Source organism: Chiloscyllium punctatum, chromosome 24, assembly GCF_047496795.1.
Source record: "Chiloscyllium punctatum isolate Juve2018m chromosome 24, sChiPun1.3, whole genome shotgun sequence".
In the NCBI taxonomy this organism is placed as follows: domain Eukaryota; kingdom Metazoa; phylum Chordata; class Chondrichthyes; order Orectolobiformes; family Hemiscylliidae; genus Chiloscyllium; species Chiloscyllium punctatum.
Window position 1 is genome coordinate 75,205,634 of NC_092762.1, and position 18,160 is coordinate 75,223,793.

Here is an 18,160-nt window from a genome sequence, read left to right on the forward strand (position 1 = left end):
ATATTTATACTGACTATTTGGACTAAATATAGTGCAGTTGAAATTTACTTCTGGACTTAAGAAATCTTCTTTGCCCCATCCTCAATTTGAGCTCCCATATGTGTACATCTACATGCCTCGAGTTGGTGCAAGAAACTAGCACGAGCTGACCTTTTTTGTATTCGGATAGAGCTAAATGAGGTGTTGCACACAGTTTAAAATATTCTTTACGTTTGAGGATCTCAGCTTTAAATTGATCACACTAATCTAATTTTTCTCTGGTTGCTAATTGTCTTAAAGCCAAAGATTTGTACGGAGTGGAGTTAATGGCTTGTAACCATTGGGCCGTTTTAACCTAAAGCCTGTAGCAATGTATGAGCCTTAGCAGAGCCGCTCTGTTGTATTTTGTTGTTGCTTGCTGGTTTGCCCTGTTTGAATTCTGTGCGTCCAAATGTTCGGAAAGGTCTGTTCTTAATGCTGTTGCTTCATTGGTGGCCAAGTTTTAAATTGAAATATCTATGTCTGTTGGTATTGGCAAGTTGACTTGTGTGCAAATTTAATGAGAACATTCATTTTAAACTTTTTAAATGTGGTTTGAGAGTCTCCATGGTGTGCAGTAAATTGGCAGATGAAGACTAAATGCTTGGTCTATGCTGTCCTAATTGCTCATAATGTCTATTTAATTGGACTCTGTCTCTGGAAGGGCAATGGTTAGGTTGTTGTCGGAGATTGGGCCATGTGTTTATCTAAGACTACATGATTTGGTTCCTAGTCCAAAATATCATTGCCATTTTTATTTTTGATCATTGGTTACTGGATGCAGAAGTGGAAAATCCTGTCTCGTCATTTAACTTTCCTTCTGCTTGCCTGAACAATTTAACTAAAATGTTCCTTTGGAAAGGTCTTTGCAGAATAATGAGCAATTGGCAGGAAGTCCAATGCAGTGGCCACCTCATGCTTAGGTTGTAGGGATTGGCCAAGGTTTTGGATGCCTATTGTTCTCAAAAGATGAGGTTCTAAAATGTTTAAAAATGGGGTCAAACGAGTTTACATTGGTTTGAAACCTGTGACCACCTTGCTTATAAATTTAGAACATTTTAAAATGAATCATGTCATTCTATAGCGCTCAAAATTTAAAAATCACATCCAGATGGGAGTAAGAAAATAGGTTATTGATGTTGATGGAGCACTGCCCATTGTATCTGAAAGGAGGAACAAGTTGGTCATAAGAAGAAGGAGGATTGCACAGGCCCGATCCATAAACACAAGGCAATGGAATCAGATGGAAATAACTTTGACTTAGAGCTCTGAGGTCTAAACAATCTAGATGAAGTGGAACCCAAAATTGTACTTGGGTTTTCAAAAGGCATTTAACAATGTGCCAAATCAAAGCAAAAGAAGAATTTCTGGTCTAGGAATTGATGTATAGAGGAGTGGCTGTCTAATAAGCAGAAGGTGGGTGTTAAAACAAAACTCATTCTTGGGCTGATAGGGTATGGTGAATGGTGTGCCTTAGGGATTAGTTTAGGGACCTTAATACTTTACAATCTATTTCCATCAATTGGATGAAGGATCAAAATGAGGTGAGTATGTAAGTTTTCTGATGATACAGAGATAGGTGGGAAAGTAAGTTGTGAACACAGTGAGGAATCTGCAAAGGGATATGCGAGTAGACAAAAACTTTAGCGGATGGAGTATAATGTGGGAAAATGTGAACTTGTGCATTTTGGCACAAGGAATAGAAAAACCGCATATTATATAAGCAGAGAGAAATTGCAGAACTCTGTGTACAGGAGGATCGGAGTGTCCTGCTATTTTTCTTTGAAGAGAAAAAATATTTTATCAGACATGGCGTCACTAGTAAGTTTTGCATTTATTGCCAAATGCTAAACAGCCTTGAACTGAAGAGCTTGCTAAGCCATTTCGGAGAGCAGTTAAGAGTTAACCACTTTGATGTAGACCTGGAGTCACATGTAGGCCAGACCAATGAAGTTGGTAGGTTTCCTTCCCTAAAGGACATCAAATATTGTTGCATTACTAGTCCAGTAACATTACCTCCATGCCACCTTCTCTCCTAAAGGAGTGAATCACGATATGTTACTGTGCAGGCACAGTAAGTGATTAGGAAGACAAACATGGATAAAGTCGGTTCTGAAATAAAGCACTGCCTGTCCCTTAAATTTTTCTGATTGCTTCCACCTCCTGTTTTGAATGAGTCGCAAGCTGTTTTTCCCTTTGTAGAATTTTTAATCCAGAATTTCATCCACCAATTATTTTTCTTTGGGGAGGGGGTGGTGAAAAATTCACTGCTACGGTTCAGCTATTTTTGGAAGATGGAGAGGCAGATATGGTAATTTTCCTAAGCTTGTTGCTGTTTGCTTTGGATAATGTAAAGCATGACTAAGATGTGGCAGCAACAATCTCTCTTGTGGTGTTTTTGGCAGATACTCTTAAGGGCTTTTTTTTAAAAAAAAAGACTGGACTAAGTAGCCTTCCAGCTGATCATGATTGACACAAATAAAAGTTAGCTCAGTATTTGTTAAAGGAGGGGTTCACGATTCCAGAGCTTAGATTGCTTTAAAAGGCAAGTGTTTTCCTTAAGACATTAATTCTTGGCACCCTGCCAGACTTGTAAACAGAGGTGTGCAATGACGCATCAAACTACAATATGTTGTACCTTTTTATTAAAACTGGGTTTTGAAAGCAATCTAACAGTGCCAAAAAATAAATTGCAGAAGCTTGCACTGGAGCAGTTTTCTAGTTAATTGGTCACTGGAGAAAAATGATAAATTTAGGAGGGATTTCAGAGATTGCTGGAACAAGTGTACTCATTCTTGGAAAACCCTCCAGAAGCAGTGACTGGATTCCTTATAGGATAACCGGCATGCAGCAGGGATTAGAAAGGAAACTGTACAAATCCATTTATGACCTCGCCCCTCCTTATTACTGCAACCTCCTATAATCCTCCAAGCACTCTCTGTTTCTCTGATTCTGGTATCTTGTGCATGGCCACAATGTCTTTGACAAAGTATTTGGTCACTTGCCCGAATGTCATCATCTTCAATTTTGGTGTTGCTTTTTTTTTTTGCCTGATTTTAATAATCCTCCAAGCACTGGGATGTTTTACTGCATTTAACAATATTACTACAGATACACTTACATAAATGCATGTGGCAGAGATGTTAAGTCCAAGTGTTGAGCCTGGAGCTGGCTTGATAGTTAGGAACAAGAACTAAGTAAAGAGTCATAGAACTGCTGCCTCATTAGAGAGAGACGACGGGTGGTGGTTACATTGTAGGGTCACCACTCCTCAGGAGGAGGGTGAGGTTGAGAAGGAGGAAACTTAATGGTGGCCTCAGCTGGTGCAGGAATTTGACCCCTCACTGTTGGATCACAAAGCAGCCCGTCCAGCTAACTGACTCCCCAGGCAAATAGATTGAATGTTGAGTTTGAAAACATTCCATTTGGAGTGGTGCAACATTTGAGGTGGATCGAAGTACACTCATGGGAATTTCCTGAGCTGAGGATTTAAAGAGCTGCCTGCACACGACCATTTGTTTGGGTTTCCATTTTGTGATATGAAGCTGGGAGTTACAGCCACATTCATTTGGTTTAATTTCTGAATATTGACTTGGCTGAGTTGGTCACATTCTAATCACGTGGCCACTCTCGTGCACTCATAATCTAGGCAGACGCTCCTGTGCTACTGAAGAATGTTGAGTTGTTGGAGGTGTCGCACTTTTTATGTATAAAAGTCTGGAGAACCTTTTGCTTTGTTCCACTTCCCAACTGAATTCAGTCAAACCAGAGTATAGCGTGGGGAATTTTTGTGTATATGAAATACCCAGTGTAAATAGGGTTTTTTCAAGCTTCATGATCTGCTTTAACAGTCTGGAAGCTGGCCCTGCCCATAACTCGTAGGCCCCAAAATTGTGGTAGGCCTTTAAACTAATTGCATTGGCTTGTGACCCTTCAAGGAAATTCCTAATTTAAGCATTTTCTTCAAATCCTTGTGTACTAAAGATTTTTGAAGCTTTAACTTGCTGAGAAACTGCCTGGGGCATGCAAGTGGAACCAGTAAATAGTTCTGGCCATTTTCAGTGTTTTAATGTCAGTTGATGGAATAGCCTCAGCTCTTCTCGTCCCATGCGGGACAATGAACAGCAAGAGACTGGCCTTAGCCATGATTGATCGCAGTCTTTTGCTCCAGCTCAGGTATTGTATGGTTCTTGAAAGCAAAACCTATCACTGCTACAGAACCAACAAGTTGACAGACATTCCTCTCACTGAAATACTTAGTGATTGTAACGAGGTCAGCCAGGTGGACCTCCTAGAACATGAGTTCCCTGATTTAGGCTGTTACCTGCTTCAAGCAGGGAGGCCTAGCTGACAGGATATAGACAGGGGTCGGGAGTGTGGTGCTGGTTGAACACAGCAGGTCAGGCAGCATCCGAGGAACAGGAGAATCAACGTTTTGGGCAAATGTCCTTCATCAGGAAGCTTTTGCCTGAAACATTGATTCTCCTGCTCCTCGAATGCTGCCTGACCTACTGTGCTTTTCCAGCACCACACTCTTTGAATCTGATCTCCAGCATCTGTAGTCCTCACTTTCTCCTATTGACAGGGGTGCCAGCTGTTCTGCTCACTCTAGGAGCCAGCTCTGAACTAGCTGGGTCAGTATCACGTACTATGCCATGTAAATAAAGGGTGACTTGGTAAGGGTCAAAAATGTTGCTCAAAACGTTAATTCTCCTGTTCCTCGGATGCTGCCTGACCAGCTGTGCTCAACCAGCACCACACTGTCGACCCCTGTCTATATCCTGTCAGCTAGGCCTCCCTGCTGGATGCAGGTAACAGCCTGAATCATGTGCTGTAGGTTCACCTGGCTGACCTCGTTACAATCACTACAGGGTTGATACAAAAATACATTATTCCTGATGAAGGGCTTTTTGCCCAAAACGTCGATTCTCCTGCTTCTTGGATGCTGCCCGACCTGCTGTGCTTTTCCAGTGCCACACATTTTGACTCTGATCTCCAGCAGCCACAGTGCTCATTTTTTCCTGACTCTTTTTTGTTTACTTGATAAGGGGACATCAGCCTTCATGGAGTTATTTCAAATCCATTTGGCTATATCACTGCAACTGTACCAAGTTGCCAACATCAAGTTTGTCAATCAATGTTTTGAATTGTGTTGGAGGGGTCAGAGAAAATACTAGCATTCTAAGATAATGACCCATTACATTAGTCCTTGGGCGGTATTATATTTTTTAAGTTATGCAAATGAGTCTGAATGTTGACTTTGGAAAATGTTTGTACCCAAAGCAGATATTTTTCTGTTTTTATGGTGCAAGTCCCATTTTGCATGCTTCTGTTTCAGGGTGGAGATTAATAATTGAGTGAAGAACTCTAAACAGACTCTTGGAGCTGTACAGCAGGAAAATAGACCCTTCGGTCCAACTGATCCATGCTGACCAGATATCGTAAATAAATCTAGTTCTGTTTGTCAGCATTTGGCCCGTATCCCTCTCAACCATTTCTATTCAGATACCCATCCAGATTCCTTTTAAATATTGTAATTATACCAGCCTCCACCACTTCCTCTGGCAGCTCATGTCATTCACACATCTCCCTCTGTGTGACAAAGTTGCCCCTAAGGTTGCTTTTAAATCTTTCCTCTTTAACCTGAAACCTATGCCCTCTAGGTTTGGACTCCCCCACCCCGGGAAAAGATCTTGGCTTTTCATCCTATCCATGCCCCTTTAGAGTTTTATAAAATCATAAGTGCCCCCCTCAATCTCTGACGCTCCAGGGAAAACAGCCCCAGCCTATTCAGCCTCTCACTATAGCTTAACCCCTCCAAACCTGGCAACATCCATGTAAATCCTAGAATTGCAAGCACTATTCCAATAGTGGTCTAACCAGTGTCCTGTACAGCCACAACATGACATCCCAACTCCTATAGTCAATGCTCTGACCATTTAAGGAAAGCAATAAAGCATTCTTCACTATCCTATCTACCTAAATTTCTATTTTCAAGGAACTATGAACCTGCACTCCAAGGTCTCTTTGTCCCAACAACACTCCCTAGCACCTTACCATTAAGCGTATAAGCCCTGCCCTGGTTTGCCTTTCAAAAATGCAGCACCTCACATTTTTCTAAATTAAACTCCATCTGCCACTCCTTGGCCCATTTGATCAAGTCCCATTGCACTCTGAGATAACCTTCTTTGCTGTCAACTTCCTCTCCAACTTTGGTGTCATCTGCAAACATACTAACCATACCTCCTATATTCACATCCAAATTGTTTATATAAATGATGAAAGACAGTGGACCCAGCACCGATCCTTGTGGCACACCACTGGTCACAGGCCTCCAGTCTGAAAAGCACCACCCTCTGCCTTCCTTCGAGCCAGTTCTGTTTCTAAATGGATGGTTCTCCCTTTCTTCCATGTGTTCTAACCTTAGTAATCAGTCTACCATGAGGAACCTTGTCTTCTGTTGAAATTTTCTATATCCTTTCCCCAAAATGTTGGGGTGAGCATGGTATGGGGTATCAAATTCACCAGGTCTACTGTGAGAACATGTGCCATTATCACCTGGCAATCATTCAGTAATGAGCTGACAGTGGAGCTTTGGTAGGGCCTCTCAGCTAATCACAGGCCTTGGCACTGGCATTGCAGGATATTAAAAGGTATCTTCCAATTGGACGCTGGAAGCTTCTGCGTCCTAAAGCCCCTGCAAGGATCCAATGATGAGAAGAAACTTTTTCATATTCTTCTTGAGAGTGTTCAAGATGTTGGATATGAGGGCAGGAGTGTGGTTTTTGGAGACCGTCTGCTTGTCCAGCCATTTAAACTTCCAATTGTCCTTTGGAGCATTTGGAGAATCCAACCCAGAAGGCAGGGCGTCCTGATTTCCCAGTCAGGAAATTAATCAGCATTCCCATTGCTGAAAAGGAATATGATTTGGGAAGTGATGAATCAAATTTACAAGGATGTTGCCAGGGTTGGAGGATCTGAGCTACAGGGAGTGGCTGAACAGGCTGGGGCTTTTTTTTCCCTGGAGCGTCGGAGGCTGGGGGGTGACCTTATAGAGGTTTACATAAATTATGAGGGGCATGGATAGGATAAATAGGCAAAGTCTTTTCCCTGGGGTCAGGGAGTCCAGAACTAGAGGGCATAGATTTAGGGTGAGAGGGGAAAGATATAAAAGAGACCTAAGGGGCAACTTTTTCATGCAGAGGGTGGTACGTGTATGGAATGAGCTGCCAGAGGAAGTGATGGAGGCTGGTACAATTGCAACATTTAAAAGGCATTTGGATGGGTATATGAATAGGAATGGTTTAGAGGGATATAGGCCAGGTACTGACAGGTGGGACTAGATTGGGTTGGGATATCTGGTCGGCATGGACAGGTTGGACCGAAGGGTCTGTTTCAATGCTGTACATCTCTATGACTCTATGATGAATTAATGGGTATTTAAGAGCCTTAATTGTTGGTTAGAAGGTCATCAGTTGCACGATCTCACTTAGAATGTGAGTGCGTGGCCTGAAGTAGGTGAATTTCTCTCTCCAGGGCCAACTCTCCCCATTATTTCTCCTTGCCACTTCCAGGGTGTGGGGAAACCACATCCTTAGTGTAGGCTGATTGACTTGCCTCAACCAATTTTGTATGTAACACTTCAACTTGAAGAAATGCATACTTTACGGAAACATAGGAACTGGACAATTTAGCCCCTTACATATTGTGCTGTTCAATGAGATCATGGCTAACTTGTAGAATGTGCCATCATGATGATGCCTTTAGATGCTATTTAGATGATGTGGTATTGAAAAACTTCATGAGAAAGTAATGCTTTCAAGTTTGTTAACACAACACTTCCATCCCTCCACAGTGTGAGTTATGGTGACGTTATTATGTTCCCAACTAAGGCCAAGTCAGATCCCAGAGTGAGACCTAGCCCAATAAACTGTTCATGGTTTTTTTTGCTATTTGTTTAGAGTACTGGTCAGTTGCAAGAAGCTGCCAATGGCAATTAACAAAAGAGCGACACAAAGTGATTAGACAGGGTGGAGAGAAAGTGATAATAGTATTATGCGATGCAGGAATGGTTACCCTCTCTTCACTTTAAAGTTTATTGATTTGTTGTCATGGCTGTAATTCGAGGGGGAAAATGTGAAGAACTACAGTGCTAGAAATCTGAAACCAAATCAAATTTCTGGAAAACATCAGGTCTGGCAGCATCTGTGGAGAGAGAAAGCAGAGTTAATGTTTCCAGTCCAGTGACCCTCCTTCAGTTCTGAAGTCTTTCCAGCAATTTCTGATTTTGTTTATGGCTGTAATTGATTTTATATTGGTAAATTGCTACATTCCCTTGATGCTATTTTGATAGTTAATATCTGTCCTTGAAATCCCTTGAAACAAACTGCTAATACAGCTCACTTAAGTCTTATCATGGGTTCCTCAAACTCCTCTTTCACAGTGCTCTTGTTTTTTGAGTTTTGCTCTTACTGACTGTAAACCACTTCAGGATTTGTTTTCTTCTGCAGTGACTGTTTTGCAGACTGCTAAATAGCGCTGCTGCTGTTAAGGACTTTTTCCTCTCTGAATTGTCTGCTTTTCTGTGAAAGAAAGTGCGCAGACTGTTTTTTTTCTAAATTATCTTGTTTCTGTCTCTGTTGGCCTTTATCATGGGACTAAGAAACGGCCCTCTTTTTCTGTTTTGCAAGCCTTCTTGCCAATACACTGAACTATTGACCTCATAATTTTGGAAGACCACACTTAGATATATGGATACAAACTTCAGACATCCCTAAAACCCATTGCAGAACTCCACACTGAAACCTTAACCATGTTGTTCCCCTCTAATGCACTCTATGGAAACACAAAACATTAAGGTAAAGCTGAGGACCTTTTTTCCATTTTAGAACCCTAGTTTCCAAATAATTACATATCTTGAATCTTCTTCATAATATATCAAATGTTTACACCTGATTAAATTCTGTAATAGGTAGGGATGAAGCATTGTGCAGCAGAATGCATATCACTCAGCATAGGTGTTGCAAACACTGATTTTTCTGAAAATAACAAATATTCTGGAAAATAATTCCCCTGGAGTGTAATATACTTGTCCAACCACTAAGCTTTAAAGGAAATCCTGCTGCTAAGAAGGATCTCTTGGGGGCACTGGATGGAACTATGCACTTAAATAATCTGTTTCCTGGACTTGGCTTTTAATTTGATTTAGTTCTCAAGGAAAGTGCCAGCATCTTTTGGGATATGATGAACCAGGGCTCATTAAGCGTACTCTGAAAGGAAGAAACCTGAAATTTCAAAAGTTTTTCTTTTAGGTTTTTTTAAGGAAAAAAATGACTTCACAATATGGTCCTGGACTTTGTGCAGAACTGAGTTTGTCAATTCAGCCTCAGGTGGTGAATCATTTGAAATCATTGCGTAGACCACATTTAGGGCTGAGATGAGGAAAATGTTAAAGTGCAGTGATCCTGTGGAATCCTTTACCACAGATGCCTGTGGAGGCCAGGCTACTGAATATATTCAAGAAGATAGATTTTGTTTGTGTTTGTTTTTCAAAAAGGCGTTAAATGGTACAGGGACGAAGCAAATAACCTAATCCAGCTCCCACATTGCATTTTTATAGACACGCCCTCCTACATACCCCTATTGCTTTGGTTGACTACTTTTATATAATGCTGTTAGAAAGCATCAGCCTCCATCTTTTAGGTTTGTAACAAGCAACTACAGAACAAACATGTTTATGGATTGTGTTTTTGAAATTGCTTGTCAGTTCCCATTCATTGGGCACAGGAGAAACATGAAGATTTGAGGTTTGATCCCTTTTAGTTCCTCACTTTCTCCATACAGGTAGTGAAAGCTGTGGGGACGGGGCGGGGGGGGCGGGGATGGTGGTGGTAGGAGACTGGTCTTGGGTCCTGCTGGTTGTTTGTTATTAACAACTGTGAAGGTGGGTTTTGGGGATGGAGACTTGAGCTCAAGAGAAAATCTGAAACCAGTGGCAAAAATGGCATTAGAGATTATTGAAACATTACGCACAGGGTGGTTCGTGTGTGGAATGAACTCCCTGAGGAAGTGGTGAATGTGGGCATAGTTACAGCATCTAAAAGTCATTTAGATAGGTACATGAAAATGGAAAGATTTGGAGGGATATGAGCCAGGAGCAGGCAGATGGGATCTAGTTTAGTTTGGGATTTCATTTGGCATGGACTAGTTGGATTGAAGGATCTGTGCTGTATGACTGTACAAGATTCTAAAAGGACTTGACAGGATAGATGTTGAGAAGATGTTTCTCCTAATGGGGAAATCTTAAACCATGAGACATAGTTACAAAATAAGGGAGCATTCCTTTAAAACTGAGATGCGAAGGAATTTCTTCTCAGGAAGTGGTGTGAATATCAGGATTTTGTACCCCAGAGAGTTGTGGAGGCTAGGTCACTGAAAATATTTGAGGAGGAAGTAGGTATATTTTTTGAAATATCAGGGTGTTGGTGGCTAGGAGGGGCTGACACAAAAATGGAGGTGAGACCTTGGGCAGATCAGTCATGACCTTGCTGAATGACAGAACAGGCTTGAGGGACCGAATGGCCTACTCCTGTTTATGTTCTTGTGTTCAAACCTCTTTGGTAACTGTAATGACCCTAAATCCAATATTCTGAAGAGCTGGGAGGAGTACTGAAACTGGACCCCAGTGTGATTTAGCTCCGAAAACAGATTCCTTAATCTGATGACGATATTTACATTCATCTCTCGGTTGCACACAAACTGCTGATTTATGCAAATTTTTGAGTAAATAGAAACCGTTGCTGAACTCATGTCATGTTTCCTAAATTAAATGGGTTGACCAGTGGTTAAAATCTTTCCATTTGAAGAGTTTGTAGATTACCCCCCCCCCGGTGTTGCGTTGATACAGTTTCTGTGGCTTTCATTTTGAATGTTTGTAGCTTTGCTAATATGTGGTTTTGTTTTATTTCAGTACTATGAAATGTCATATGGCCTCAATCTTGAGATGCATAAACAAGTAAGTACAAGAGGAAATGAAAGCCTTTGATGAGGTTAATGAATGGAATAATTGCCTGTCATCTGCAGTTCACACACGAAACCAAGAGTATGTGGGTAGTATGAATATAAATCAGTATTTGGTTTTGCAATTCCTCCCCCAAAGCTTGGCCTGCAAGGCCTAGATGTTCACAGATGGCTGTTTCACATTCATTGTGGAAGAATTGTGTTTTTGTAATGATAGGAAACAGTTTTTCTGGTAATTGTGGAACAGATGGAAGGCAGTGGGGTTAAAGAGGGAAGCAGGGGGCGGTAGAATAGAAAATCAAGTCAGCAAATTGTCGCCAGTGGCCCCTTTAACCTAAGGGGAAGGTGGTGAAAGAATCTGTTTTCTAATCGCTGGTACCTTTTAAGTGCAGAATGTAATTTTTATTTGCATCATGTCTTCATTTGGTCAGGTGAAGAATTGATATCTGTACTGTCTTTTTTTTTTTGTGTATACAGAAAAAAATTGCTTGTGTTTTCCAGCACACACTCTTCTCTGATGAAAGGGAGAGTAGTTTCCTCTCTACTGGTCATCTGCATTCTTGATGCTTAAGTCAAGATGGTGAATGTTGACAACTTATTAGGCCCATTCTTGGTGACCACCACTTGACAGTTATCTACATTCAAGCAGGAATTCTGGGATAATGGTGAGGGGTAGACTCCACGACTCATTTAACATTGATTTGGGAAGGTGATAGCAATATGGAATCCAATCATCCCCTTTTTCTTGCCAAAACCCTTTGCTTTTCCCTGTTTAGTTTATCTAAGATCCTTTCCCTCCGTGCAGTCCAGACCTAAATGGTGGAGATTTTGGTTGGTTTAATTTGCAACCTTGTGCCAATTCTGTGATGAAACATCATCTATTTTGGTAATTGTAACACGTCCAACTGAGCATGTATGTCTGTCCTTTTTGGGTTCAGTCAGCACTGCATTTTGGGTTGGCAAATGAACTAGAGTTTTATTTTAACCTTGTAAAATTGTGCAATTGTAAATACAGATGCTGTTGTTTGTTAACCTTCCTGTTTCCTCCTATTTTCAAATCTAGTTTGTTTCTTTCTTGTCAAGGAGCTATGCTTTGTGCATCATGGGATTGATTTTATGGTCACCTGCTGAGCATGTTTTGATGAGGTCAGTGTGGCTGACCATCATTCTCCACCCTTTCCTGAACTATGCAGAACTTATTAATAGCTCAATTGCTCTCAATACTTTACCGCTCCCTTCAAAACATTACGGGGAGGCAGGTGGGAGTGTGCAGCTTGTTTTGCTTTCTCCCTATCATTTTAAAGGAAATGAAGGATAGAGGGATATGGTTTGTCCATCAAGAGTAATCCAGCCTCCTCCCCAAGAGGTCCAAACCCTCTATTAATACCCCTGACTTGCATGGATCTGTTGGGTCCTTTTACCCTGACCCTTATTGCAGTTCCAGCATTGCCCAATCCCTTGCAGTGGTGCTGCTGAGACTCCAAGAGTCGCAGGCCCATTGTATGGGTCAGTAGCCCACTGAGAGGTGGAAGACCCACACTACTTTTATTAATGTTGCCTTTTGATCAGAAAGTGACCAACTATTTAAATCGTATTTGAGGTGTGAGCAGTATGTGGGCCTGAAGTAGTCTACCCCATGTCTGTGTCAGAGGAATGTAAAGCCCATTCTACTGCCCTGCTCACTCCCTTTAGAGACCAGGGTTTCACTCCACATTTCAATTATTTCTTCAAATTTCCCTTAACTGATGCAGAAATCATTACATCTTCCTAATCCTCCTAGAAAATTATTAATTGATTGGTTCAATAACTCACTGTAATGCAGTTTTTCCTCTTCACTCTTTCTTTATCCTTCTGCTTGCTTTCATGTTCTCTCTCTCTCTCTCTCTCTCTCTCTCTCTCTCTCTCTATCTTTGCATGTGCACTCTCTTTCCCTCTGTCTTGCTCACTATTCTCGTTCTGTCCTTATGCTCCTCCAGACTCTTTCTCTTTGCACTCGCTGTCTCACTCTACTTTTGTGCTATCAGTGAGAACTCCAGGTTGATGATCTTTTTGTTACTGACATCTCCAACTGGAGGGACCAAGTGTTCCTTTCCATATGATGCTGCTCAGCCACATTTAGCTGTTGGTATGATGTCAGCTTTCACATGATCATCTCACTTTGTCAGCAGTTTTTTTTCCCCCCATTCTTTCCCTCCTTCTTTCCACTTTTCCCTCTTGCTCCCCTTTCCTTTCCTTTCCTTCTCTCCTTCCTTCTATATCGGAAGGTAATGTGTGCCAAATCCTGATCCTGTACCACCTGCAAGATGCAGTGCAGAAATTCGCCAAAGATCCCTTAGACCGGACCTTCCAAACCCATGACCACTTCCAACTGGAGAGGCAAGGGCAGCAGAAACACCACCCCCTTCAAGTTCCCCTTCAAGCCACTCGCCAATTTGACTTGGAAATATACTGCCGTTCCTTCACTGTCGCTGGGTCAAATTCCTGGAATTCCCTCCCTCAGGGCATTGTGGGTCAACCCAAATCAGGTTGGGTTCAAGAAGGCAGTTCATCACCAGCTTCGCAAGGGCAACTAGGGTCGGGCAATAAATGCTGGCCCAGACAGTGACTCCCACATCCCACAAATGAATTTAAAAACAAATTGTAGAAGTTTCCATTCCTGATGTATTTATCATGGACCCCTAGGGGTGACATTTCCTCCAGTGGATAGCCGTTTGAAACGTCTGGAGTTCGCCTTGCCATTGTGCTGTAGTGAACTGCCAATTCCGGTGTTACAGTAACACAGGTTCGCAGGTGAAGTACCCAAGCACAACACTTGTGTCTCCGCATAAGCACTTTTCACAACCTCCAGACAATCCTCAAACCAGCGAAGTACTTATATTTTGGAAGTGCTGTCACTTTTGTAGGAAATGTTGAGCCAATTTGCAGAAACAAGAGCTAATTGAGAGACACTCATACTCTTTTAAAGGACTCAGTTTACAAAAAAGTCACAGAGAGATATAAAATAAGCTACTTTGCAAATGTTTGATGATTAAGCATGAAAGTAATGCGGAAAAAACAGATGGAACCATTTTGATAAGTAGCACGTGACAGACTCCATATTTGTATGCCACCTCCTCTCTCTCTCTCTCTCTCTCTCTCTCTCTGTGTTTCTTTCTCTCTTTCTCTCTCTTTCTCTCTCTTTCTCTTTCTCTCTTTCTCTCTCTTTCTCTTTTTTCTCTCTCTCTCTCTCTCTCTCTCTCTCTCTCTCTCTCTCTCTCTTTTTCTCTCTCTCTCTCTCTCTCTCTCTCTTTCTCTCTCTCTTTCTCTCTCTCTCCCCTCTTAAAAATAAACTTGCCTTACTTTATTGCCCTCATTGTGTTTCTCAAATATCTTTAAGTGTTTGCATTAAAGTCACTCCTTGATTGTATATGTCTTGTTCTGCAAGTAAACATGACATTTTTGACATTGGGAAAGGATTCTACAAACTGTGAGCAACTAAAATAATCTATTTTGATTACTCAAGGCCAAAATGTTGGCACATCTCCCTGTCCGAGTTCACACACACGAGAATAGATACCTGGAGCCTGTGGCTCATCCACAGCACAGCACCACCATTAGTACCTCCCTGCTGTGCAGTACGATGAGAGAGTACTGGTTTCGATTAGGTCTTTTAGTCAAGTTTTGATTTTGTGACTTAGTGACATGCAAATAAGAATGCAGTTTTTTTTAAAAGGCGGGTGGCGCTATGCCTGAGATGCCTTCAATGACTCATGCCAGCCCACCTAGGGCCCACTAATCACATTTTCTTTCATCTGAATAAAACGGATGCGACATGTGTTGTCAGTGACCCTACTGTGCCAATTGCCTTGGGTGTTTGGTGTAATATTTTGCATATGCGGTTCAGACTTGCTGGAGCATTTCAAATCAAATTGCATGCAGGCATGAAGGGCTTCAAGTAAAGATAACCTTGCAGGTTGTTTGGATGCAGGAGCTGCAGTGTCTATATTACAAAGAGAAAACTGTTTCCTTTAAATTACTGCATCCTTAGACATTTTTCAAGAGAGGTCTTTGGTTTTATTGAATAGAGTTAAAGTCCAATTTAGGGTGTAGGTTTGCTCGCTGAGCTGTAGGTTTGATATCCAGACGTTTCATTACCTGGCTAGGTAACACCATCAGTGGCGACCTCCAAGTGAAGCGAAACTGTTGTCTCCTGCTTTCTATTTATATCTTTCTCCTGGATGGGGTTCCTGGGGTTTGTGCTGATGTCATTTCCTGTTCGTTTTCTGAGGGCTTGGTAGATGGTATCTAGATCTCAACCTGAGCTACAAACGTTGCAAAAATCAAAGTCCAATGTTTTATTTCTTGATACACAACTGTACAGAACTGAACTGCTTTTATGATCATTTATCTCGAGATTTTTTGATGAATTAAGTATATTGTTGAAATTAAAAACAAATTTTCAAGTTGCCACTATCTTCCATATTTGTTGATAAATCCATACCATCCGGTTTTTAAATGATCTGTTGTCATGAACTTGCGAATGAAGCTGCACAGAAAGCCTGATTCATTATGACCTGAGGATCACTAATTTTCCATCACTAACCTGGTCTGAGCAGACTTTGGCTGTTCTGAGCTAATGTTGATGGATCTTGCAGCAACGTGTGTTTGAGAGGGGAAAATCCATTCCACTTGCAATTTATTTGTGATCTTCACTTGTAAACAGGTGTGCAAATGCCAGTGGAAACAGAATTATATTTGGCCTTGATTAAGTGGGCTGCTCAGTTCATATTTAGGCCTGTGACTCAATTACTGCTGTATTAGAACGTGCAGTAGAATAGGAGGTGGAGGACCCCAACAACTACTTCAGCCATCCAACTCTCTACCATAATTCCATTTCCTGTGTTACCTTCATATTCCTTAATTGTTTTGATACCCAAAAATCCGTCAACCCCTGTCTTGAAGATATTTGATGACTGAGTATCTATAGCTGTCTGGGAACAGAATTTTATCCAAATGTTTTGAGTGAAGGAGCTCTTTCCCAATATGGTCCTAAATGGGCAACTCCTTCTACAATTGTGTGTCCCACATTCTCCAGCAAAGGGAATCATTTTCTCTCTATCCACCTTATCAGACCTCTTAAGAATTTTATATTTTCCAGTTTCTGCATGCTGGGAAAATTAGGCCTACTTGACATCATCTCTGTCCCGAGAATAATCTTATTGTGTCTGTGGAACCATTTTTAGAGTTCAAAATGTACTTTGTTTTCACAAGGGCTGAATGAAATTGCTAATTATTGGCATTGTTTTCTTGGAAACATTATTCTCAAATGAGTTGTAGAAGTTTACAATGCATTGATGAACAGGGAGCAGTGGGTGTGAATAACACTTGTTTAATATGTGTCAGTATTGCTCAGTTGGCAGCCCTCTTGCCTGAGTCCAACTTTTGGGGATTCAGTCTCTGCCCCAGAGTCCTGGTGATAAAATTTAGGTTGACCATTCTGCCAAGCAACATTCCCAGTAATTTTCTTTTAGGCTGTGAGGACCTTTTGAGGTCTATGCATGCAGATCTGTTGGTGGCTATGAAGCTTAGTGGATTGGGTATGCCAATCTACCCCTCGATCAGTATTATGTACATTGTGGTGTAGTGTTCATCAGAGCCATCTGAGATGCCTTAGGTAGACTCATTGCCGCCAGTCCTTCTCATTGGTATTCCTAATACCAAGGAGAAAGTAAGGACTGCAGTTGCTGGAAAAGCACAGCAGGTGACGCAGCATCTGCGGAGCAGGAGAGTCAACATTTCGACAAAAGCCCTTCATCAGGAATATGGAGGAGGAAAGGGGGATGGGAGATAAATAGGGGGGAAAGATTCTGTTTCACAGAAAATTAGTCCGGTCCCGATCAGCATAATGGGTTTATTAAATAGTATTTAAAAAGCTTGTTGTATAACATTTGATTTTTAAAAATATGAATAGAATCCCTACAGTGTGGAAACAAGCCATTAGGCCTGACAAGTCTACACTGACCCTCCGAAGAGTAACCCACCCAGACCATTCACTTTACATTTACTCCGACTAATGTACCTAACCCACACATCCCTGAACACTTTGGGTAATTTAGCATGGCCAAATCACACTAACCTGCACATCTTTGGATTGTGGGAAGAAACCATATTCTTTGTTAAGGCATGAGCCTTGGCTTGAGAGTAAGTACAAACCAGTTCCACCATAGGACACACCAGATGGCCTCCTTCTTTAGAGACCACAATTTCCCTTCCCACATGGTTAAAGATGCCCTCCAACGCATCTCGTCCACATCCCGCACCTCCGCCCTCAGACCCCACCCCTCCAACCATAACAAGGACAGAACGCCCCTGGTGCTCACCTTCCACCCTACAAACCTTCGCATCAACCAAATCATCCACCGACATTTCCGCCACCTCCAAAAAGACCCCACCACCAGGGATATATTTCCCTCCCCACCCCTTTCCGCCTTCCGCAAAGACCGTTCCCTCCGTGACTACCTGGTCAGGTCCACACCCCCCCTACGACCCACCCTCCCATTCTGGCACTTTCCCCTGCCACCGCAGGAACTGTAAAACCTGTGCCCACACCTCCTCCCTCACCTCTATCCAAGGCCCTAAAGGAACCTTCCACATCCATCAAAGTTTCACCTGCACATCCACCAATATCATTTATTGTATCCGTTGCTCCCGATGCGGTCTCCTCTACATTGGGGAGACTGGGCGCCTCCTAGCAGAGCGCTTTAGGGAACATCTCCGAGACACCCGCACCAATCAACCAAACCGCCCCGTAGCCCAACATTTCAACTCCCCCTCCCACTCTGCCGAGGACATGGAGGTCCTGGGCCTCCTTCACCGCCGCTCCCTCACCACCAGACGCCTGGAGGAAGAACGCCTCATCTTCCGCCTCGGAACACTTCAACCCCAGGGCATCAATGTGGACTTCAACAGCTTCCTCATTTCCCCTTCCCCCACCTCATCCTAGTTTCAAACTTCCAGCTCAGTTACTGTCTCCTTGACTTGTCCGACCTGCCTATCTTCTTTTCCACCTATCCACTCCACCCTCTCCTCCTTGACCTATCACCTTCATCTCCTCCCCCACTCACCCATTGTACTCTATGCTACT

At 42.2% G+C, this 18,160-nt stretch overlaps 1 protein-coding gene across 1 annotated transcript in view; it reads left to right on the plus strand.

The window, feature by feature from the left end:
• Positions 1 to 18,160, plus strand: part of LOC140494705 (transducin-like enhancer protein 1) — a 167,036-nt gene that overhangs the window by 24,562 nt on the left and 124,314 nt on the right. The window contains exon 4 of the mRNA XM_072594209.1: positions 10,988 to 11,032. Within this exon, the coding sequence (XP_072450310.1) occupies positions 10,988 to 11,032 (45 nt within the window). The remainder of the gene's footprint in view (positions 1 to 10,987; positions 11,033 to 18,160) is intronic.